A 25,387-nucleotide genomic window follows, 5' to 3' on the forward strand; every position below is an offset into this window, starting at 1 on the left:
CCATTGACTCTTTTGAATGGAATTGCAAGAGTTATTATTAAAAACCTTGGTAGAGTAAGAGGTTGAGTCCACAGTTAAGATTCATATGCAGATTCTGGAAGGGCTGTATATAAATGGAGCAGTTACTGAAGCTGAATCAGAAATCACTTGATGCTATGTGTTGATTTGGAGGCTGCAGTAAAAAAAATAAATTCTTAGAACTGCAAAGGGAATCACAGGGAATCCTTTGCTGAGCCCCTAAGTGCTTTCTTGGAATTTTCTGGAAAGGGAAGATCTTTCTTTGGACCATGACGACATCTACTACTGTCAAGGTAACAAAGTTAAGGCAGGTTACTGAATCTGGGCCTTAGGACTGAAAATGTCAGAGGCTATCTTCAGACTTATTAACTCTTACTAGAAACTGTCCTTAATGTTTTTCATTAAAGAGCTTTCTTAATGTTAATAATTAGTTATAGGCTAACTCAAGCTTTAGAATCTTTGTCAGTACAATGTTTTAGAGTAGAGTATTAGACGCTTGCTGTACTAGTCTCTACTTCAGCTAAAATATAAATTTGAGCTTTCCTCTAAGATGAAAATCTGCACTGGTCACTGCACAACAGTAAGTCTATTAATGCATTCTGAACTAAAACAACATTTCCAGTTAAATTTACAATGATTTTTTAACTCTCACACATACGGACACATGAAAAAAATGCTATTTTGAATTAGCCACAAACAAATGAGTTAAAAAGAAAAATGAAAAAAATGGAACAAATTTTCCAAGCTTAAATGTTTTAGTCCAGCACACACAGAATATGAGGGGGAAAACAATAAGCAGGGATGTTCACTAGAAGCTAAGTTTACAAACATTCCCATGGAGGATATCTATTCACCTGTCGTCCTTTTGGTTGTGTGGTCGATGGCAAGTCCTGCAGAATAAAGTCAACCCAGGAGAAGAAATTTTCATTTTACTTTTTAAGGGTATACAACACCATGTGTTAGTGATTCATACAACATTACAGTAAAATGGTAAGTCAGACAAAAGTATAACGCATTGACCCATGTTTAGAAATATTTTTTTCTTAAAGAAAAATCAAACCCAGGCTGTTTAGCAGCAAGCTGAAGAAAGCAGGTAAAAAGTTTAAGCAGATAGAGAATGTGCTTTTTAATAAATAACTCAGCATCTTCAACACAAAAGCACCGTCAAGTGAAAGAGGCTCTTTATGTGAATGCCTTTTCCACTTAATACTCAGTCTTGTTTTTAAGAGAAGGATGACTATTATAAATATTAAAAATTATTATTAAAAATGTATATGTGATTAATTGTGCTGAGGAAAAAGATTGTAACTACTGATCGTGTTACAAATTCAATTAAATGCACAAAAATTTCTTAAATTTTTCTTTCACAATTATTTTTCATTGTATTAATAAGCACTTTACCTTGTGGCAAATAATTTCTAAGTTGTAGCTTTTTTTTAAAGGAGTAATTACTCAGTTTTGGGTTGTTTTTTTTAGCTAGTCCCATGAACTCATGATATTGGCAGCATTCTCACTGAAGAAACTTGTATGTACAGTTACTACATTGGTCCAAACAATGACAAATGATAAACAACACAAATTTTGACATTAATATACTTTAGCAAAACAGGAGATCAACAGCACCTTTCTACCTGAATACATACGAAACAGAAGTACTTTGTGTTAAAGATGTGATGATAATAGCTTGGTTTGTAGTGCAGTTTAAAGCCACTTCCTTTTGCTTTTCATATCCAGGCAAGGCTCATATTTCACAAAGTATGTGCACGTACCACAACAGCAGAGGGCACACCAATTCGTTAACTCAGATAGCGGAAACCAGTACACGTTCCAGAGGTCTCTCAAAACACAGAACTTAAGAGTCTAAAATGTCTTGAAATACCAACTGCACAGTTATTCTTTCTTCAAACACTGCTTCCAAAGTTCAGGATGGAAATAAAACTTCCACTTTAAACCTTTGCTTAGTTTTGAGGAAACTGCTAACGATGATTTAAGGATGACTGAAGTGTCACATTACAGTTATTAACATTTAATTCACTATATGGCTTTTAATGAGAATACGTTGGAAAAAAACCCTTAAAAAAGAAAATGGGGAGTTACATATGTAACGACCTTGGTTCTATCAGCAGGACAAAATTTTCCACTGACCACACAATAAGTATAACAGTAATGGCAGATGAGCACCAACAAAACTTTCACACTTTCTCTGTGTGGAACTGGAAATCTTACCGAAACAGAATTGTTAGTGCTGCTATGACCATTAGCTGGGGACTGTCTGGATGTAGAGGGGGAATCTCTCTGAAATAAGACACAAGGTTCATTAACAACACAACACTATCACAGGAACACAGATATATTTAAAAGAACAGTTACATCCACAGCCTTAGAACCATTTGCTTAGCTGCTTCCTCTGTGAAAGTTTCCACACGATAAACTCCACAAATCTGAAAAGTTTTTCCATAGTTTAAGATTCAGGTTTGACATTTTGATATATCCTAGGTAATAACTATTTTTACGTTGCCTTATAAGCCTATATAAGCCACCTCTCTTAACTCAGGCTACCAGTGTGGTCCTACACTTCGGTGAGCAGACAGCAGACGTGGGGTGTGTACCGGGGAATTCTACAGAAAGGACAATAGGAATTTCTGACCGGGTCTTGCAGAGGCAAGAACGTCACTTGTAGAGCAGTCTTTTTCACATGCCATTTTGACTGTATAGTACTTAATTGCGTAAGGTCAGATAATTTAGATACTTCTTCAGGAAATAAAATAATTCACTTATACATAAAAAAAAAATTCCTACCAAAGGAATTTTGCAATATAATATTCCATGTCAAAGGTGAATTTAGGAATGTCTGGTGATTTTACATAAAGTCAAGGATAGCAGAAAAAAGGGCTGAATGGGTTTTCCAAGAAAACACAGTTATCCCTGTGTGCCCTTTGTGAACAAATCAGAAACAAGAATTGGAGATAAACTGTTCATGCAACAACATTAAGCAGGTAGAGGTCCTCTACTAATATTCTCTAACTTATACTAATTACGTGATGGCATTCATAGCTACTGAAAAACATGAAGAAAAGTTAAAATGACAGGCAATACTTTATTACTCTTGCTGCCTGTATCCTTGATGTGTAACAAACTCATTTAGAACTTCTGCACTTTTTTGTGGACTCATTATATATGATTTCGTAGAAACTTCCATATATAGCTATCTACATGCTTTTAACACAGTTGAGGACAGACCTGACATTATTATGGCTATAAAATCATTGTGGTTCCAAGTATGTAGGTCTGTATGCTTCTGCTACATGCATAATAATACAATGGTCATTTGGCTCCCACAGTTATTTGCAACTGGGGCAAATAATCTCTAATTCTTTTTACAAAAATCACTCCAGCATAAGAAGTTCAAAATGTTCAAATGAGACCAAATAAAGTTATTCATTACTGAAAAAAAAAGAAAAAGAAAAGCCTAAAGGAACTGTAATTCATTTTTTTTGTGTGTGTACAGGATTAGCAGCATCATCTTTATCAAATAGCAGCTAGGAGATACTTCTCTCCTAAAAAAGCAGTGACTTCCTTCTTTTATAAAAAGATTTTCTGGTTGCTCTGCAATTCTGTCTCTGCAAATTTCTCATTTTCAAGAAGAGGTGAAAAATTCATTTTCCTTTTTTTTTTTTTAAACCTAGTTTATTATGATCATGGTCATTGATGGTTTAGCAAGGGAAAGCTTTGGAAAGTGTTGCAAGCACCCAAGTTATTTAGAGAAAAACAAGTTTTGGAGTAACTTGGAGAATGCCACTATTTCCAGGCTCTCTTGAAGGCTCTTCTGCCTTTGAAAGAAATTTTCTTTGTTTGATAGTGACAGTGTTTTGATTTGTATTCCTCCAACAATTCCCAACAGAAGACAGCATATTACTCAAAGCAAATGTTCACCAGAACATACTGAGGAAAATACACACTTTTCAGTGCTACAGGTGATTTCAGTACTAACTGTAAGAAATTAATCTATCAAGCTAGTCAAGAGGCATATGTACAATTTTTAAATAATTAGGCAATTCAGACACAATTTCAAAGGCATTTAGATTCCGAATTTCCCAAGGACCTGGGTCGGTCTTTCAAAAAAATACCAGACTCAAAAATTAAGAGAAAAAAACCTGCAATTATTCACAGTCTAATCAGTCAAATCAATGAGTAGAGAGATCCTTGTAGAATGCTAGGATTGCTTAGAACTGGTCTGAAAAAAACTTCATCTTTCGTTGTGAGTTTGTTTCTCCAGTAAATCAGAACAAGCCCTACTTCTCCTGAGAATAAGAGCAGAAAAACACTTGGAGGATCCAATGATTCTGAGTAATGCAGAAGTGTTATCATCATATTTCAGTATAACTTGACTATCTAGTCTTCCCAATCTCGTTTAGCCCCTAGTGAAATAACAGAACGGCACTCTTTTGGATCCTTGCTCTTCAGTTCAAGCACCGCAGCTGAAGCCTTAGAGGAAACAATCACAATTATTTCCAAATGATGCCAAAACTAGTTTCCTGTTGATTCCTTGTTCTTAGGTGTGGACCATGAATGATAAATCAACGCATTGTGATGCAGTTCTATAGCAGAAGTCAATTATGTCTACTAGATGTGGCCTGATCAAATTAGACACTGATGACAACAGTTAGATTAACGGCACTGTTGCCAGATCCACAAAAAAAATAAAAGAAAAAAAAAAAGGAGAAAGACTTTCCAAAAACCTGTGAATACATTTCAATTTCAGTCTTGCTCAAGGAACCTTTCTGGAAGTATTTTTAATAAAAATGCAGAAAGGTTTAAGACTGTAAATAGTATTATAGGCTGAGCACTAACAGAAACATTGCAAGGCTAAAGGAAAAAAATCCATGATGATTACCAGCAGATTTTTAAAATCTCATATATATAAAGGCTTTTCTTCTTAATGAAACAACTAAGTGTTTCAGAGAGATAATGTGAAACATAAAAGACATTTATAAGGAAAGTTATTTGTAAAAAAAAGAAAAAAAAAGAAAAAAGTACTTCCATTATCATTCTCACGTATCTGACACTATAAAAAGTTACTCAGGGTGTTTTGTCAGTATGAAATTAAGAATGGAAGTGTAGCTAGAGCAAAATATTTACTCAGTTGGATAAAGTACTAGCTGAAATGTATAAACAGCATATGCAGTCATCGGCCATATGAAGAATGTGTTGCAATAATTACTGAAGTTCTTATTTATGTAAGTCTGTAATTTTCTGGGTATCTGAACCAACAGTAAACACAGCATCCTGGACACTGTGTTATCTAGATTTCAGATTAACTCAGGCCATTTACCACACCAATGGCTAAGCAGGTCATCTCACAGTAGATCAGCTGATCAAATTTTTATACAAGGGAATTCATAGGTATTATATTTTCATGCAAAGTCTACTCCAAGAAATAGAAAGCCTGGTAACTGAATGGAAGGCATAGGTGCAGTAAAAGCCACAAATCCCTAAAAACCTTGAAATTATCCAGTTGAGATTTTGGAAACTGCCTAGTGACACTGAACTACCATTACATACTACAGGGACAAGTCTTCCCTAAATTTGCAAAAGTGGTGTAATATTTAGAAAACATCACCACAACGCTTCTTTTAAATGCCCACAAAAGAAGAAAAATATGGCAAGTGAGATGCAAATTTGTTATTTAAAAAATAGGTTCCCCTCAAAAACACCCCCCATACCTTTGTATTATAAAGACATATAGACAGATTGCATATAAAAGGCTGATTCCACTAATATTTAGGTTTTCTTATTCAAAATTCACAAGATATTTTGCAATCCGATGACGCAATCATGGTAGGAGCCTTAAGAAAAACCCAATTAGTGATTCTGTTTTATGTTCCTCTTCTGGTAAAACTATGCTATGTGAGCACCAGTTCATGACTGAGGTAGTGGAACCAAACATAAATTTATAGAAATATCTGAAATACTGCCAAAAAATACCTTAACTAGTAAGATTATATTAATGAAGATGCAATATCTCTGAATTTACCCTGCTAGAAAGCATTAGAAGGAAGCTTTTTGTGTCTTAGTAATATAATTCAGCATTCATTTTCAGCCTTTATCAATGCTTAAAAATTTGGTTCATCACCTGAATTATAATCCTGAAAAATTATGTGAAAGAAATTCTCTCTGAACCAAAGGAGTAGTGATGCTTTAATAGGATGATTTAAAGATGTTGGCTTTTTGTGTGCACTCATAACAGTTGAAAAACTAGCCAAAGTTATAGATGGGACTGAGCAGGTGGAATAGACTCAGGCACCTCTGATTACATGAATACTAAATGCCATGAAGTGTTGTAATTAAACACGCTTTTTTTTTTCCCTAGTTTTGCTGTTTTTTCCAAAGGAAGGTGAGAGTCCATTTCCCCCTCTTCTGTGAAATAAATAGTCATGAAGAATCTAAGACACAAAGCTAAAGAAAAGAGATGAACTGCTACTACTGAAATGACACCTAGTGATATTAATTTAAAGCTGTATGCTGAATTATTTTCTCCAAATAGTCATCTCTGTAGCAGGTGTATCATTTCACCAGTTGGTCAGCACAGTCTAGAATTTCTATTTTAATTTTTTTTAAAGCCTTTACATTTAAAGAAAAACTCTTGCTTTCATATTTATACCGTTTAAGAAAATCAGCCTCGTAGGTGAAAATTGTCAAACCTTCTACCTCTAAAACCTTTTAGTTCTTGTTGACTTCTATTAAAAGTACAGAAGGCGACCAAAAAGCAGTAATTATTTTCCCTTCAAACAGATTGTTCTGACAATCACAACAGCAGTTTCTGCATGTTCTAGCATCTGCTGAGATACGAAAACAATTAGGGTGAAATCACAGCTCTAATTAAGGTAAGGTGCTTGACTTGAACAGGGATTGTGATTTCACTCTTGGAATTCTAATTTGGGAACTGTTTGCGCAGTTAAGCATGTGGCACAGAAAGACTGGCATCATCTACATAGCGCATATGCCATCTGTATGCTTAAATTGGAACAGTACCTCTCAAGTAGTCATTTTCTAGAATTTAATTCCCTTCAGTTGCAATCTGGAACATAACTTTGTAAGCAGAAGGGAATTAAATGTTGGTGTACAAAAACCATAACACCAAGTTTCTAGTTCAACAAGAACTATCTCCAAATCTGCTTTCTTCTGTAATGACAAATACCAATTTTTCATGGAAACACAGTATTAAGCCACATGTAACTGTTACAGACAACCATCACAAATTTACCTCAACAGGGTTATACAGAAACAGATTCTCCAATTAACCCTTAACAGCCCAAAGCAGTAAAATAATGTTTAATGCCTAAAAAAAAGGAGGATTGTTCCTCAGCTTCGGAACTTTAACAGACTTCCTGGAGAATGAGTTTAAATTGTAAATTTTTTTGAAGGGGCTTCCTAAATGCATGAGTTGAGGATCCCCTTTCCTATTGTTTTTTTTTGTTTTTTTTAATAGGCTGTAAAGAGTTAGTTAAGGTGCTGATGAGATGAATATGAAGGCAGGGCTGAGTAGGTAGGTGGGACCTACTCGTGTTCCGTTATCTTTGTTGTAAAATTGGTGTGCGTGATCTAACAGGACAGGCAGAAACAATTTCCCAGAAAGCAGTAACATTCAGCCATCAGCAGGCAGTTAGTTACAGGACTGAGGAAGAAATGGGATGTTTCGTTAAATTCATTACCTCACAGGATGAAGATTGCGTGCGATAACTTGGCACAATCTTAAAGGTGATACTTCCACGCATTTCCCTCTGCAAAAAGAGAAGCACTTTAAAGACTAAGACACTGAAGATAAAATCTCCAAATCACTAATGCTTGGAAGTAAAGCATCATAGTTCGAGAGCAGCAATATGTTTTCCTAAAATAAATATTCAGAAAAGCTAACATGGTATGGCTAATTTGTCATTTCACTTATAAACAAACATTTAAATAGTCTCTCATTAATCTAAAAGGTAAACATAGATTATCAGTTTATTTGCCTGACCAGTTTTCGAATGCCTAGAACCTAGTGTATTTTAAGGTGTATTTTAAGGTGAGACATGCAGAGTTGTGTAGGTTTCTTCCATGTCAATCTTTTCTTTGTAGATACACTCTTGTGATCCACAGAGACATTGATACTAAAGTGATATTTTCTTCTCTTTCATCGTACTTGTTAGCAAAAGCATATTCAGTTTCTGGAAAGCTGCATGTTACTGTACTAAAGGTAGAAATGTAAGAAATAGTCTTTCACCAGAACAGAATGCAGGGTCTGCTAGTTTGCATTTACTATAGTATAGGAATATTCATGACAAGTAGTAACTGCAGAATAGCAGCAGATTGTGGAAACATATTTGCTTAGTCATATTTTCTTAAATGACAGTTTGAATATAAGTGCCACCACATGGCTGACAAGTGCAGGACTCGATCTGGGCAGAAAGGTAAGTAGATCATTTCAAGTGATCTTAGAGTTTTTCCCCTTTCTCTCTTTGGCTGGCTTATTGTGAGCCAAAAAAATGCTATTTGTCTGGACTCACTTAAGCTTGTCTATATGGTTCTGGACACAGTAAAAGGATTAGTGATATCATCCAAAATTCCAAGAAATTGCACATAGAAAAATTTGCAAGTGTTATGGAGTATCAAACTGACTCTACAAGCAAGGCCTAAGATGGAGTTGTCCTGCAAAAAGCCAGACTGCCTGAGCTCAAAATATTTTTTTTTCTTTGCAACATCAACAATCATGAGCCACAGGAGTTATAAATTGAAAGACAGGATGTTCCAGCTATACATGAGGAACACATTTTTCCCTATGATGATAATTAAGTATTGAACAGGTTGCCCAAAGAGACACCCATCCTGTCAAATCCCTGTCCTTGGCTATTTTCAAGGCTTAACCAGACAAAGCCCTGGGCAACCTGGGCTGAATTCAATGTTGACCCTGCTTTGTGCAGGAGACTGGACTGGAGGCCTCCTGAAGTTACTTCCAACATGAACGGTTCTATGATTTATTGTCTTTGTATTTGCGTAGCAATTATACCAATAGTTCAGAAAAGTTTATTTTCTCTCACAGTGTACTCAGTGACTACACTTGGTGTAGACTGAAGATTTAAAATAAGGGCATGATCTTTATATACTAACTTAGGATGAGTAATAGGAGGAAAGGAGTAGTTTTTCTGTTATGTCTACTAGGCACAAAAGAAGAAACTCCTGCATTTCAACAAAGGAAATCCAGATATTAGAAAAAACTTTCCAAAAATGTCGAAGAGTTATACACTAAAGTCAACTGCCTGGAGAGTCTGGGGAACCTCCATTACTAAAGGTTTTCAAGAGCTGGTCAGACATACATCTGTCAGGAATGGTTGAGTGTCAATGGTCTCTTCCGTGGGACTAAATGGAATAAATAAAATGGCACCTGGAGGTGCCCTCTACCATTCCTGGGTATAATGTGCAAAAAAGACACTACTAAAAAGCAGGGGAGAGCCTGTAGAAGGCTTTAATGGCTGAACACAGGAAGACTTTTTGTTACATGCACATGCAGGCTATCAGAAATAGAAGAAAAAGGAGAAGTCACAATGCAATTACATAAAAGTTTTGTCAAAATAAGGTAGGCACTTTTATAAAGAACATGATAAAGATTTCCGGCACTTACAAGCATTTTTTGTAGTTGTTCTACAGTTTGATTTGCCACACTGATTCCGTTTATTTCTCGGATTTCATCTCCTACATGTAGCGTACCTGCGGAGTTAAGAAAACACACAGTCACCTCCAACATATTTTACAAATTGAGATAATTGCAAGACAGTACTAATATTCATACAAAGGCATAAATACGAAGCAACATTAAAGTAAGTTTTTTGGCTAGATTCAGAAAAGGACTTTTGTAGCTACGTATTAGTTACCAAAGATCACAAATCTGCCTTTCAGAGTACAGTCAATACACCAGCATAAGATGCCCAGGTATCCTGTAAAGCACATGGGGAAAATATCAGTCCCTCACAAGGACACTGCAAAAACCCACACATTTAAAAGGAAGTCACCTGCAATGTGACCTGCAATCAGCTGCAAACATTCAACAGAGACATTCAAGCAGCATTTTATCAGATGACTACTTAACGCATTTATCAGATCTAAAACTGATAAATTGAGACAGATTTAGATTTGCTGTAGTTACAGTATGCATTTTCTGTATGTAAACTTGACTTCAGCTTGAATGTAAATGATTGGTGTGACTACCTACAATGTCAGATGATGAAACAAATATCTACTTAGCTTAGGAAAGTCATAAACTGACCTGCTGAAGGCTGGGATGGGAATGGCATGCTACAACATGTCTCTAAGACACTACAAAAGCTCAACGGGGAGGAGGCAATGAATTAATTAATTCTCTTCAGGATTAGAAGTAACCTAGGAGGCTTTTTTTGGATGATAATTTCTGACTTGAGTAGCTCAAGCCCACCTAATTCTCTAGCAGTTCTCCAAAAAAACTTCCATGGCTTATTATTAGCCAGTGATGTTTGCAAGTATTCTTCTCTAAATACTGTACCTAATACAATTACTACACTTAATATAATTAATCTTACTTGGAAAACTAGCAAAAGGCAAACATTTCCTAAACTAAAACATATCTATGGAAAATTACCTGAAAAAAGTCAATCAACTAAAATCCTGAAAAATCCTTAAAATTCTTTTCCTGAATCAAAATAGTAAGTTTTTCCAAAGAATACAATGCAAGCAAAACTTTCAGCTGGTTGAAACAGATGAAAATCAAACGGCGTGCCTGCTAAACACAGGCACAGCCTGAACCAAAGAGAAGAATCCTGAAAAGCTTTGTTGCTATGATTCCCTTTGGCCTCTCTTCTGCGAAACAGAAGCTCACTTGGCAGTGCTACAGCAGAGAGCCCAAAGTTTACAAAAACATTCAGTACTCTCAATAAGAAGTCCTTCAGACACATTAAATGCTCTAACAGTTCTACAGGAGCTGATCTGCTGATAGTGAAATTATAAAAAAAAGATGCATCACAATTCTTCTTCCACTCTTCAGTAGAAAAATTACTACAATTAATAGTTTACCAAATTTGAATGCAAGTCCTGCATCTGAATTTCAAATTAATCTAGTTCACATCTAGAATTTTAATGATGAAATCTCTACCGAAACACTTTGAAAGTTCAGTTTTAACAGATTTTCTCAGGAAGGCATTCAATACCCAATTCTTAAAAAAATATTCTAAAAAAAAAATAAATATGAGGCTCTGTGTTGACTGTATCATGCCAAAATTAAATTGTGTTTGAAGTGAGTGTAATGGTTATTAAACAATAATACTGAATCATAAACAGCATATGCCCTAGAATAGTATAAAGATTCTTGAGCATTATTCAAAATATAAATCTGATGGAATTAAATATTAGAAGGAGAATCAGACTCAGTAATATCCCTGTATCAGATCATTTCAACAGTGCACTTAAATAAAATCCCCTCTTCTGGAGCACTTCCCATTTCTGTTACTCTGATAGAAGAGAATATTGTTCTGTTCATGCCTGGAATGGAGCAGTATACAGAAAAGTTAGGAATAAAGCATGGACATTTAGCAGTAGATGGTCATTCTGTTTTGGGGGGCGGATGCATTGATAAACCATAGGAAGACATTTTCAGTCAGAAGGAAGTGACTTTTATTATTTACAGAAACTTTTTGCTCTTTATAAATATTCTTGTTGGAAAAGAGTATTCTTGACATCTTTGAATAACGAGTCTTCTGTACCATTTGTAGCTCCCATGATACCTGTGCTTAACCATCTAATTTTGGTTGCTTTTGGTTCCTTTTCTATTGACAGCGCAGTGTTTATTTAGAAGTTAAGCTATTCGTGACCTACTGATGTATAACACATCAGTGTTATAATAATAAAGAATGGATGTATTTCTGGAGTAAATTATTTCCTTCTTTGTCTTTGCAAGTCAGAGTGAAGACAGTTTTAGGAGGTGTGCACTCTTGCTCTGCACAGAAGTATGAGAAATCCTACCCTATTAGGAAGAAGACAGAACGAATTCCTGGAATCCCTATTCATAAACATGTTTTGTAGCCAAAAGAAAATTCTGTAGCTTGGAAAGTGAAAGGCTGTGAATGTATAATCACATTTTCACCAAGTAATAACATACATTTTGTTACAATTGAATAAACGCTATCAGGGGTATCAGTGTTTTAAAAAAATTGGTGCGAGTTTTAGATTAGCTCACTTCAAGAATGTAGCGTAGGCAATGAACAACTGCTGTTTTTCTGGTGACGATAAATGGGCAGCCAATAAGCCCTTTCTCTTCTTTGGAAATCTTGTTAAATGCCATATTGAGACCTCTTCTTAAATGCATTGTAAGAATGAATTTATGTTTAAGCAGGTATGCCCCAAAACCAGGCATCTGTGAAAAACCTATGGGTCAAGATACTGAGAGTTGCTGAGAACCCAGGCTATACACAGATCCCCTGAAAATAATATTTATAGTATGACTAGTCTAAACAGAATCCACAGGTAAAAAGTGAATGGACAGCTGAGCTAAGTTAAGGCATAGACCAAAGGAGAAAGCCTGAGATCTAAGATACAATTCATTTACTTACCCAAAAAAAGCAGATAAGTCAAAAAAAAGACGATTTTTAATGACCGAAACTGGTGTTGCATTTTCACTGAGCTCAGTCTTCTGGAAGGTGCAAGTAGATAGCATCCTTACAAGCCTACCTCCCTACGTCAACTTCCCCATCTTTTCAATAAGGACAGCTATAATCAGCAGGACTACTGACTGACATAGAGATAGGAGGCAGACCACAGCAGCTACTATTTTGTGACTAGGAATTGCTCAGTTTGTACTTAATACTGCTAGACCTGAAATCATATAGTTCCTGTAACCTTCCCAGCAGATCTATTATCTAGTCATTACTGTTATTGCTGGCAGATTTCCATATAGCAAAATGAGACAGCAGAAACAACATTAAAAAAACCCGAAACAAATAAAAGCCACAGACCCTTCAAAGAGATATTGAGCTTATGATCACTGTCAACTTACATTTACGTTGTTCTATTCAGTAGAAATATTATAAATATAGGTATTTTTAAGGAAGTAGTGAAGCTAAGAGGCATCTAGAGCACTACCAAAATTATAAACACTTAAAAAAAGATGACGATACTACAGAAACACTGAAGTATAGTTCATTTTCAAACTAAGTTAGATGAAGCACATATAGAATGGGTTAAATTTCCCAAACTTGTAGAAATAAAACACACTGTATAATTAAAAAGAAAAGAACAAAGTTATAACAGGCATAGTTTGATTTCTCTTACCCAGTTTTAACATCTTTTAAAAGTTTTATTGCCCCTACTATGGAACACAGTCATGTGAAACAGTGCTCTGCAGAGGATCATAGCATCGGTGGAAGAGACCTTTAAGATCATCAAGTCCAACCATGAACCTAACACTGCCAAGTTACCACTAAACCATCTCCCTCAGCACTACATCTACACGTCTTTTAAATACCTACAAGGAGGGTGACTCAACAATTTCCCTGGGCAGCCTGTTCCAATGCTTGACAACCCTTTTGGTGAAGAAATCTTTCCTAATATCCAATCTAAATCTCCCCTGGCACAACTTGAGGCCATTTCCTCTTGTCCTATCGCCTGTTACTTGGGAGGAGTGAGCAATGCCCATCTCGCTACAACCTCCTTTCAGGTAGTTGTAGAGAGCGATAAGGTCTCTCCTCAGCCTCCTTTTCTCCAGGCTAAACCACCCCAGCTTTCCCAGATGCTTCTCATAAGACTTGTGCTTTAGACCCCTCACCACCTTTGTTGCCCTTCTCTGGACACGCTCCAGCACCTCAGTGCCCTTCTTGTAGTGAGAGGCCCAAAACTGAACACAGTACTTGAGGTGAGGCCTCACTGGTGCTGAGTACAGAGGCACAATCACCTCCCTGCTCCTGCTGGCCACACTATTTCTGATACAAGCCAGGATGCTATTGGCCTTCTTGGCCACCTGAGCACACTGCTTGCTCACGTTCAGCTGTCTGTTGACCAATGCCCACGGGTCCCTTCCACCGGGCAGCTTTCCAGCCACTCTTCCCCAAGCCTGTAGCGTTGCATGGGGTTGTGACCCAAGTGCAAGACCCGGCACTTGGCCTTGTTGAACCTCACACAATTGGCCTTGGCCCATCGATCCAGCCTGTCCAGGTCCCTCTGTAGAGCCTTCCTACCCTCAGGCAGATCAACACTCCCACCCAACTTGGTGTCGTCTGCAAACTTACTGAGCGTGCGCTCAATCCTCCTGTACGGATTGTTGATAAAGTTATTAAAGAGAACTGGTCCCTATACTGAGCCCTGGGGAACACCACTTGTTACCAGCCACCATCTGGATTAAACTCCATTTACCACAACTCTTTGGGCCCAGCCATCCAGCTAGTTTTTAACCCAGCAGAGTGTATGACCATTCAAGCCATGACCAGCCATTTTCTCCAGAAGAATGCTGTAGGAAGTGGTGTCAAAAGCTTTACTAAAGTCTAGGTAGACAACATCCGCAGCCTTTCCCTTATCCACTAAGCGGGTGACCTTGTCATAGAAGGAGATCAGGTTAGTCAAGCAGAACCTGCCTTTCATAAACCCATGCTGACTGGGCCTGATTGCCTGGCTGTCCTATATGCACTGCGTGATGGCACTCAAGATGATCTGCTCCATAACCTTCCCTGACACCAAGGTCAGACTGACAGGCCTGTAATTCCCTGGATCCCCCTTGTGGCCCTTCTTGTGGATGGGTGTCACATTTGCTAACCTCCAGTCAACTAGGACCACCCTGGTTAGCCAGGACTGCTGACAAATGATGGAAAGTGGCTTGGTGAGCATTTCTGCCAGCTCCCTCAGTACCCTTGGGTGGATCCCATCCGGCCCCAGAGACGTGCGCATCTAAGTGGTATAGCAAGTCACTAACCCTTTCCTCTTGGATTATGGGGGGTTCATTCTGCTCCCCATCCCTGTCATCCAGCTCAGCGGACTGGGTACCCAGAGAACAACTGGTCTCACTGTTAAAGACTGAGGCAAAGAAGGACTGGAGATGAGAAAAGATGTATGTCTGCAGGATTTGCTATAGTAGTGAAAACTGAAAATAAAGATTACATGTCTAGGCACAAGAAATGTTTTTATTTCACAAATTGTTTAATAAGCTTCAACATCAAAAGTACAAAGACGCTCAGGAATTGTGTGAAAATATATGGAGAAATTTAAATTTTTTGTTGGAAAAAGCTTGTCAATTTTTGCAAGGAAAAGTATTGTAACTAGTCTAAGGACTTTTTTTTTTTTTAAAAAAAAACAAAACAGGATTAAATAAGTACACCTCCAGGCATTGTTGGCATTTCAATCTCTTACTGAGCTATACTTCCATCATCCTAATTAAGGCCTAAATGAAACATATTGGGCCTTCATCTCAAAATGCTTGAAGATATCTGCAAATGGAAGGTAACAAAGGCAGTTAACAGGACTCCATTCAGATACAGAGGCACACTACTATGGAATAGTAGCAATCAAAATGAGGAGCATGTACCGTTACATGGTTTGTAGAAAATTATCTACATAATTGTGTTTGAAGACAAAACTATTTATGACACATGATTACCTTGCCGGTGAATCATTCCTCCGTGCATAATTCTTGCCACAATGCAATGGTTCAGCTCATTCATTTTTAAAGTGATTCCCTACAAAAAGAAACGTTTATACCCTTAAAATAAGATATTAAGCAGTGTGATTCTTGAGCAGTTAAGAGCAGTCACTTTTCCTAAAAGACTGAAGGCAGGGTATACATTTTAAGGTTAAAGTAAAAACTTTGCCACTCCCTTAAATATGAGCAACGAAAACACGCAATTTATAAGTGAAGATGCAATAATTTAATATATAAGCATATGAGATTCTGGTTTGTTAAAAATGTAATTATGTATTGAAATGCAAAGTGTCCAGTTTGGTTTAAAGCGTGATCTGCTATACCTACTACAAGGTTGTTTCAAGCTCTAGAACAGCTCTAGTGGTACAGCAGTAGTATGAATGTACATACAACATTTTAAGTATATACACAAGAGTATATTTATCTGCAATGGCTGCTGAACTATTCCAGTTATACTGGCAACCCTACTTCAAAATGCAGAAAGTGTCATTAAAATCATTATAATACTGGTCTTTACCAGTACAGTGTCAAGAAAAACACTGAGGTTCCCTCCATACCATTGGTTCATCTGTGTTCTTCTGGAACTGCACCAGTCGAACTCGTGTTACATTCTCCATATCCATGTCGCCGTTGGCGCTTTCTGGAGAATCTCCGTTTAGGTATGGAGACGTGGGAGGAGGTGTAACTCTCAGCGCTTCATCACTGTAAACTTCATGTGCCACTACATCATGAGTTTGAAGTAAGGCCTAGAGGAGATTACAGCAAAAAAATATCAGTCTTCCATCATCTCTGATGCCCCCCACTCATTCCTCATAAGTATTTTTGAAGCTTTCCAGAAAATAAAGGAATTTCAAGATATTTGTGCCTCACTTTCTATATAGGAATTTTTCCCTTAAAGGATTGTAGGATAAACTTCAGCAGACTGCAAATGCATACACACATACCTAGCCTTTAAAATCTGCATGAGTAAACCTGATTTTCTACTGTAGATAACATCAAAGAGAATGATGCTGCTTCCCTCTACCCCACCTTCTCGACACCTGCAAGGTGTCAGAATCTTTATGTGCCTAGACACAGAATTAGGAAGCTACCTTTCTGAGCAACCTATTCTATAATAATTAACCTAATAAAATGAAAAGGTATTCAGATCCCGTGGTATTTCTTTCTAATGAAGACAGACTGTGGATTGGTACTGACTGAAAGAACAAAATACTGTTTTTTGTTGTTTACTAGCATAATCAAATCCATATTCCCCCCTTCTCCTAGAGCATGGACCCAGCACAACCACACTGAGTTCAAACTACCTGATAAAAATTACGGTGAAAACCAACAAACTGCTCAAATACTACTTAATTAGTTTTACTCTGTTTCTTGATGCAAAGAATGGTACAACATGTAATTGATTAAATTTATTTAAGTATCTTTGACAAGCAGAAGAACTGACTATGTAAGAACTCTAAGCTAGGGAAAAACATGAAGCCTGTGTAACTGTAAAAAGTGTAACACAGTATTATGAGATAAAAGTTGGACAAAGTGTTAACATTTGCAAAGCAGTATTCAACCGTACCAGGCTTTTTTATGGTATGACGTTCCACTGTTCTCCAGGATATCTTCAAGAGCCCCATATCACATCCATTTCACATTTAGATTCAACTCTTAATAATATTATAGCTAGCTTGCTTCTGGTACAAAACTAAATATGATTTGTATGTGAACATGCTAGTTCTACTCCTATACTAACTCATCAAAGACCAGAGATCGATCCTGCCTCTGTGCCCAAATGGATGGGTTTCTCAGTTAAGGCTTGATAAATCAAGCCTAGTTCTTGCAATATCTCTACAATACTACAGATATCAGCCACCAGTGCAGCTAGGCCAATCTATTTTGTAGTTAACATCTTGTTAATTTCATTTTAATGCTCTCAGCTCTTAACTTGCAAACCCCATCCATCTTGTGAGGCTTGTGACTGACCCTCTAGAATTCGTTTTGGCAGAGAAATATGACTCTGCCAATGTCTTAGTCTTCAGTTAAAATGTTTAAGTAGAACTTAAACTGAAAAAAATGATAAAACCACATCCTACAAGATGTATTTCTGAAGTGGAATCCAAGGTAGAAATGGGATTTTCATGGCCTCTACAAAATTCTAAATTTCTTCCCAAGTTAGCACTTCTAAAGCGTACCTTGTAAAATATAACTTCATAAATAGTTTAAGTTCCCTTTCCTCAAATCACTTGCAAACTATAGTTGTGAATTCAGCATTATAATGATGGAATGGAATTCCCTGAACTATCAGTGCTCTGGCCACATTCCCTCCTGTTTTTCCAGTGTTTCAAGCTCTACATAAATACTACTTTTAGTTAAATACTAAACCGTACCTGCATTTTCTGTTTTTCATCTCATTTCGTCAACCACTAAGCTCAAACTTGCAACAATTCCTCTGCATTAGTCTGTACTACTGAAGCAACATTTTATATTGAGCGATCTGGACCACGTATGTAAGTTAAAGGACTTTAATTAAATAAATTCTTAATTTGATTTATTTAATTGGGTGCAAACTTTGGTGTGAATGCTCCCATATAGGTTTGGGGATTTAGCTTAATTCTCATTTTAATATCTAAAAACTGTTTGCAATTGTCCCAACTAAGAGCATCCATGGGCAATCACGCCTTAGCTCTGGCGGTTACAAAAACCATCCATTGTAAGAGTGTGTGTGGTCTTGGCTTTGCGCGCAAGGACTCTTTAACAGACCAGGGTGATCTTCTCTGCATCCTTCACCTCAAGCTACTCAAAGCTACTTACTCAACTTCATGCACCTGCCTGTATCTGTTATACTCTCCACGCTTTAATATTACATTTCTTATGCAATTCATTTGTTTGACATTAAATACTTGCCTTGGTTTATACTATATTTTTAGCAATAATATACACCTGGTAGGACATTAAAATATGGAAATTTGAACATTTTTGGAGGTTCATAATTATACTGGATGACTTTTGAATGTGTTAACAAAAATTAACACAAATTCAGAAACACCAGTTATTAAAGTACAGCAACCTCGATTTTCATATTGAAAAACATCTAATATAAAGACTGCTATTCGATTTTACTTAAAGATACTTGTTTTCATGCATTTAAGTTAATTTTGGTAATTTAGGTATTTTTTTCCCTGTCTCTTTTTCCTTTGTAGAACATGTTAATCCTGCTGAAAAGAAGTCCACTGAGAACAACTGCTTTCTACTCTATTGCAGGATCATTGTCTGCAAAGAACAGCGTAGGAAGGCACATGATGATGGATAAAACTTCCAACATGTAATTAAGTAAAAGTCTCCTAGTACAGCAACCATTTCAATTGCTGCCACATACTAAACGTATATAATAGAATCTTTTACAGATAACACTGGTGCATTTGAAAAAATATTCAAAGTTGTGTAATGGAATAAAAGCTCCTTGAAATTTGTACACAATAAATGAGGTACTTGACAATCTTTTAAAGAATTCTTAAAATAATTATCTACTGAAAGACCTTTATGCAAAATTTACATACATTGCTTTCAATCAAAATGTTAAGCACGTACAGACTAAATTTATAATTTATTCCTGTACCCATAAGGCACACAATTAAAACAACAAAAACCTTTGAACTTGAAGATCTCAGTCCTAGTTAGAGTACTTATAAACACATAGGTTATCGGCTTTAGTTCTGTAAAAGTCTATACATAGTCTAAACCACTAACACTGCGTTTAAGTAAACAAGACAGACTATACACCATTGTCTTACAATTAAATAATATCAATAATAGTAAAATACTCTGTTATCATACAGGTGTTAATGCACATGATCCTACTTATTGCACCTTACTGCTTCCGTCTCTGTGTATCAGAGCTCAGCAACTTCCTAACCAGAGCATTGCAGTACAATCCCTGGGAAACACATTGTGAGTGTAGACTGACAATGTTGTTTTATACAATTACTTCCTTTCCTAAGAATATCCATTTTAAAGGCCTTAGCGCTGAAGGAAAGTTTGGCAGAATGCCACATACATAAGAATAATTTTATACCTTATAAAAGGTGTGTCTGGGAGCCGGAGTGGGAATGATTTGAGAGGATGGGATTGCCTCTTTGACATCTGGAGACTCTTTGGTATCTGCACCCTAAAGGTATGGTTTCACTGCAACATATACAGATTTAACTGCTGCTTTACATGTTTGTGCCATTCTTCCCCATCGCGGACTGAATGTTTCCGTCCCCTTGCTCATTCTGGCTCTGGCAGTATTCCAGTTGCTCCTAGCTCTTTTTGCTAAACTGATCATTGTTTTGTTGGAGAAATTTTCTATTAGTTTAGCACAGCGCGATACTGAAGTGCAGGGTCAGATGAACGTCAGAATAATCGTAAGGGAGAGGATAAAACATGGGGAGAAGGGACGGGACTCCATCAATTAGCAATTAATCTTGGGATGCCATAGACTAACTTACTGAAATTACTCCTCATCAAAAATACTTGTTATGGAATTGTGGCTTATTTCTTATAAGAAACATTTCTGACAGATGGTTTTAAGTTTATGAAGATATCAGGTGGAAATACAGACACCTATAAAAGATGATGTCCAACTCACTTTTCCTGTTGCTTGATTTGATACATTAAATTTTTATATGCCACAATAATTTTAATTGATACCTACCCTGAAAATAATTTATACTTAAAAAAATGCTTTCTCCACAGTGCCTGTTTTTGCAATACTGTGCAGTATTGCACAAAAAAAGGTAAATCAAATGAACCTGTCAGATTACAAATAAAGAAGCTGAGTACCAGAAAGTATTGTTCTTGGGTTTTCTCCTTGTTTGTTTTTTTTTTTCTTTAATCGTTCTTACAATATGGTGGACTACCATTCCATCTTGTTTTATGTTCTATTTCAAGCAAGTATTCCTGTTAAATGCTGAACCAGATTTGTTACAGACTTCAGGATAGGTATCATCTCCAGGCAATGACATATCAGTGTGATTCTGAGTACAACATAAAAAGCCAACGTCTGCATTAGCAATTAGTGCAATGAATTAGGAACGGATCGACAAGTAAAACAATTGGGTTAGTGATGACCTGATGTACACACTGAACGCATTGCAGGAGTTTTTACTTCTGACCAGCTTCTGTCTTGACACGTGGACTAAATGCCCATCAGCTGCTGGATTACACTGGCTGAGCTTCTGGTGGATGTCTTCAAGTTTAATTTTATTGGAAAGGAGTCTAGTTTGCATGCTTTGAGACTCTTACGTGATACAAGCCAAAGCATTGTAAGGGGACGATCAGGGGATTCACTTCAAAACCACACTCCTGGTCTGATATAAAATACTAAAATAAATGCACCCGAAGCTACAGTGGCCATCAAAAGAACACACTGGGACATGCAGCTATCCAGTTTTCATCTTATACCTGAATATGAGGTTGGTTTCAGCTCACTCTTTCCTGGAAATTAGGTTTATCCTTCAGACTTACAGTAATTCAGCTTTCAGGTGAGCAAATTCCACAAAACCCCCTGCATATAATCTTTGTGTTAGGGAAAGTCAAATTCATGAGTTTAAACTGACAATAGTGTGTAGCAGATTTAAGCAAACACTTTTATTTCTGAACTTAGGAACTTCATCCACAGCACGAACAACAAAAATCCTTTTAGTTTCAAAAGACTGGAACCAAGTTTCAGTAACCGGAACCAAGTTATTATAAGCATTTACATCCCTCCACTTAGGACAATTACTGCCCACAAATCAGGTTTGTGAAACAGACACAGTAGGAGTTGATATGCAACAAAAATTCACTAGACTGCACAAGCTATTGATTTATTGTAAAATAATGTTAAATAAACACTAATTTTGCAATGACTTCACACACCTTTATCGTAAGATCACCTTGGGAAAAAGAAAAAGGAGGACCCCAGCTCTACCTATGAACATCTGAAAGGATTCATTCTTCTTCCTGTGTGCAATGCAGCTTGCCCCAAAAGGACAGTGAAGCTGCTCCATAATTAGATTACTCCAAACTGCTGACAGGTTTCAGCACAGTCGTGGGGCCCAACAGTAGTAGTAATAAAAGCTACTTTGCCAGACCAGGAGATTAGAAACATTTATTAACAGGTATATTGTACTGTAAGCAGTTTTATCACCTGCAGATTTTAGGGAGAACTTACTGAAATTCAGTTGTCTAATGTAAAGAATATATGTAAAAAACAACCAAAAAACCCCTCAACAAGCGTAACATTTGCTTACCATGAAATGAGGTTGTGTTAAAATACGCTTTAGCTCCTTTGCATCATTGTTCTCTGGGTAACACGAAATTTCTTCCAATACCTGCAAAACAAGCAGGACAAACGTCCATAGTAACTTTCTTTTAAATAAAGCTATTAATCAAACAAATGAAAAAGCCTCACTGGTCAGTCAGAATATCTCCAAATGATTACACAAAACAACGTTTTTGACAGGAAAGGGCTTAGGAGAATGTGGTTCACCCCTAGGAGAATAAAATACCTTGTTTCAGTTTTCTTTCTGAGAGAGGTTAAAGCAGAAATTTGAAGGAAATGGTTGCTCTTTTTCAATTGACAGTATTCCTCCAACAGCTAAATATGTGGAGACAGAAATGAAGTGCTAACTTATAGGTGACACACATCACCATCACCAATTGCTATTCTCACACATGGTCTCAACTTATTAAAACAATCAGTTTAAAAGCAGAATTAAAAATACTCAGAAAACCATCTCTCCACAACTTAAGTTGTTAAAGACATCAAGTGTAGGTGGTTCAATTGCTATGCCACTTCGAAGCTCCAGATGTTATAAAATCTAAGCCATACTTCGGCTTATCAGTGGGGGGAGGAGGCAGGAGGCATTTGCCTGCAACCCGATACTTTTACCTTTATTTTCTGCATGCAACTACTTGGACTAAAAAAAAATATATTGTGACTAAGTAATATTCTGCTTCTGGAAGCACCTCCCAGGATTAACTGCCAGGAAATCTTGCAGAATAGGACTTTGGGGTGTCTACCAATGTGACTGCAGTTACTACATAATGATTTAGTCTTCCTGTTAATTCTATTTTAATAGCACTATAAACAATGTTTTCGTATGACATTACCCCCAACAACTGCACTTATTTTTACTGATAATATAAAATATAACTATTTATTTTTTTACTACTTGCAATAAATAGACAAATAAAATACTATTTGTCAGCTATAAGAATTAAGAACATCTGTGCGTGTTTGTCTTTCATCTTAATGGGCCACCTTCATTGCATTTCTAGGTCTGCTCTTCTTAGAACTACCTATGATAAACTTGTTTTTTCAAAATACCCGGAAACATCTTTTTTTGTGACTAAGTAATATATAAACTGAACATGAAAGATATTGCATTTACATAAGAGAAGTATTCCTTTTAAGACTGCTATTGTTGCAGCAAAGGTTAAATGATAAAACTGAGTAATATATATAATCCTCACAGACATAATGGAATTCTGCAAGTTTATGCAACATGTTATGTAACTTAAGTAAGCAACGGTAGAATTCCAGAAATAATTCCGATTATGAGCCAGAATACATATCAGTATCTTAATGAAGAAAAAAATTATTCCGCTTTAAATACAATCAAACTTTCCAAGTAAAACCTATATTTTAAAGCCATTACCTCTTTGGCTCTCTGTACAGCATCACTTGGAGGATTCCTGATTTGTGGTGAAGATTTTGTGTTTATTTTGTCATAAAGCTGAAATAACAAGAAAACAAACTACTGAAATCATATGCTACTTTATATAAAGTAACGATGAGTGCTAACAATAGCCTGCTTATGTTACCATGATTAAGATGATTGTTAAACTGCAAGTCCCACAGATGTTTTGTATACAAAATCTAGCAGCTTAGGGTTTTGGCTTTTCATTTTTAAACATTTCCTGATTTGAACAGTGCCATAGATTTAGAGTTCATAGGATGACATGGGAAAGTTCAAGAGGTTAAGGGATTCTGCAAACCTCCCATGCTTTTTCCACAGATTTACAGAAACTATATTCTTCTACTAGTAGTGATCCTATGAATCTTGAATAAATGCTGTAAATTATACATTCTACTATAAAATCAAATTGATCTGCATATCTCACTTTTTGCAATAAATCAATCATCAAACATTCCGAACAGTAATTTAAATAAACCTCAGAATATGGGAAAATGGTCTTCAAGACAGAAAGCTACAAAAGCCTAAGTCTTTGGATAAGAAAAAAACCAAAACTTCCCAAGAAAGAGGGCTCACAAATAAAAGAGTACTCTTATTTTAGCAGGATTTTAGCAGGATAAATGCCAATGTATTTAAATAGGAAATCGTAAACATTCCAGGCTAATTATTTTCTTAAGAAAACTTTTAAAACTCCCTCAACTATGCAAAACACAACAGTAGAGAGCTCTATCTTCAATTCAAAATTAGATATAGATATTACAGCCTCTCTTTCATACAAACCTAAAAGATTGTGCATGTTTTAAAGAAATAAATGTATACTTAAGAATAAAAAGGCACTGTAATAAAGAATAAAGATAAAAAATAAAGAATAAAAAGGTACTGTTTTCAAATAAAAAACTTTTGGCTTACATTTCAAACAATATCAAGATGGTCATGCCTGTAATTAATTCCTATTTATGTTAGACTACTTCTTTGAAACATAAGACAGAAAAAAGATACAAATAGCTATTTTTAGGGTATTGGAGAAACTTTTATCACAGTGAGGGTGGTGAAACACTGCAACAAGTTGCCCAGGGAAATTGTGGAATCTCTCAACTTTGGAAATACTCAAAATTCAACTGAAATTCAAAATAGTGTCCGTAAACAAACATTCAAAATACACACGGAACACTAATACCTTCAGCAAATCTTAGCACTGTAAAGGATGAGTTGATAAGAACCCCCCAACCAGGCTGCTCAGCAAGTTGTTCTCAGAAGCTTCCTCTGAGAAGCTTACAGCTCTGTCATTTGGCTGAGGACGGCCTTTGAAAAAGGGAACCTTGTCAAGCTACAGAAGTACCCTCTTCTCTTTCTCACATGAAATACCATTCAGTTTTAGAACAGATGTAAATTGCAATAAATACAATCCAATACAAAACGCACACGTTCACCGTTTCAAGTCCATACACAAACAAATACAAAAAGAGGAAACAATGTCACTTCCAAAAAACATTGCTGGAGGACAGTTATACCACTATCTTGGGGAAAGTAGGAAAGTCAAGATAAATCAGTTTCTTCCACATCCAACAACTTCACCTTGTGCTGCCAAAACACCGCTAGGCTACACAGTTTAAGCAGCCTTGACCGCTGTTGAAGTTTTTAAAATAGAAGCTTTCTGCTAGCTTATAGTTCAGGAAATACTTTAGTAGCATACACAATTATTTGGTTTTACCTTTTCTTAGATAAGTAAACAAAACCTACCCAAACTCCAGCAACCCCAAATGATCAAGTACCACATTTATACACCTGTTAAACTGCATCAAGCCCTGTGTACTGATTAAAGCGCAGTAGGAGCTGTTGAAAATGCATGATACCCAACAAGAATATTACTGAATGTATTTTTCTAAAAGTCACACACACATCCTGTTTAGCAATAATGGAATTCAAAAAGTTAGCAGGAAAATATTTTTATTAGTTATTTCTAGCAATTGTTTAAAAGCTA

General features: G+C 36.4%; 1 protein-coding gene across 7 annotated transcripts in view; it reads right to left on the reverse strand.

Moving 5' to 3' along the window:
- The window catches only part of CASK (calcium/calmodulin dependent serine protein kinase), a 225,486-nt gene that overhangs the window by 24,780 nt on the left and 175,319 nt on the right, over positions 1-25,387 (reverse strand). For 4 of the 7 annotated variants that reach the window (XM_054189177.1, XM_054189176.1, XM_054189175.1 and 1 more), the window contains 8 exons: positions 23,368-23,445; positions 21,958-22,038; positions 16,255-16,443; positions 15,656-15,734; positions 9,674-9,759; positions 7,731-7,799; positions 2,245-2,313; positions 873-908 (listed from right to left, as the gene is read on the reverse strand). In XM_054189177.1, the coding sequence (XP_054045152.1) occupies positions 873-908; positions 2,245-2,313; positions 7,731-7,799; positions 9,674-9,759; positions 15,656-15,734; positions 16,255-16,443; positions 21,958-21,960 (531 nt within the window). In that variant the 5' untranslated portion in view covers positions 21,961-22,038; positions 23,368-23,445. The remainder of the gene's footprint in view (positions 1-872; positions 909-2,244; positions 2,314-7,730; positions 7,800-9,673; positions 9,760-15,655; positions 15,735-16,254; positions 16,444-21,957; positions 22,039-23,367; positions 23,446-25,387) is intronic. The other 3 variants (XM_054189173.1, XM_054189172.1, XM_054189174.1) reach the window with 3 other exon arrangements.

Source organism: Rissa tridactyla, chromosome 1 (genome assembly GCF_028500815.1).
Source record: "Rissa tridactyla isolate bRisTri1 chromosome 1, bRisTri1.patW.cur.20221130, whole genome shotgun sequence".
Lineage (NCBI taxonomy): Eukaryota > Metazoa > Chordata > Aves > Charadriiformes > Laridae > Rissa > Rissa tridactyla.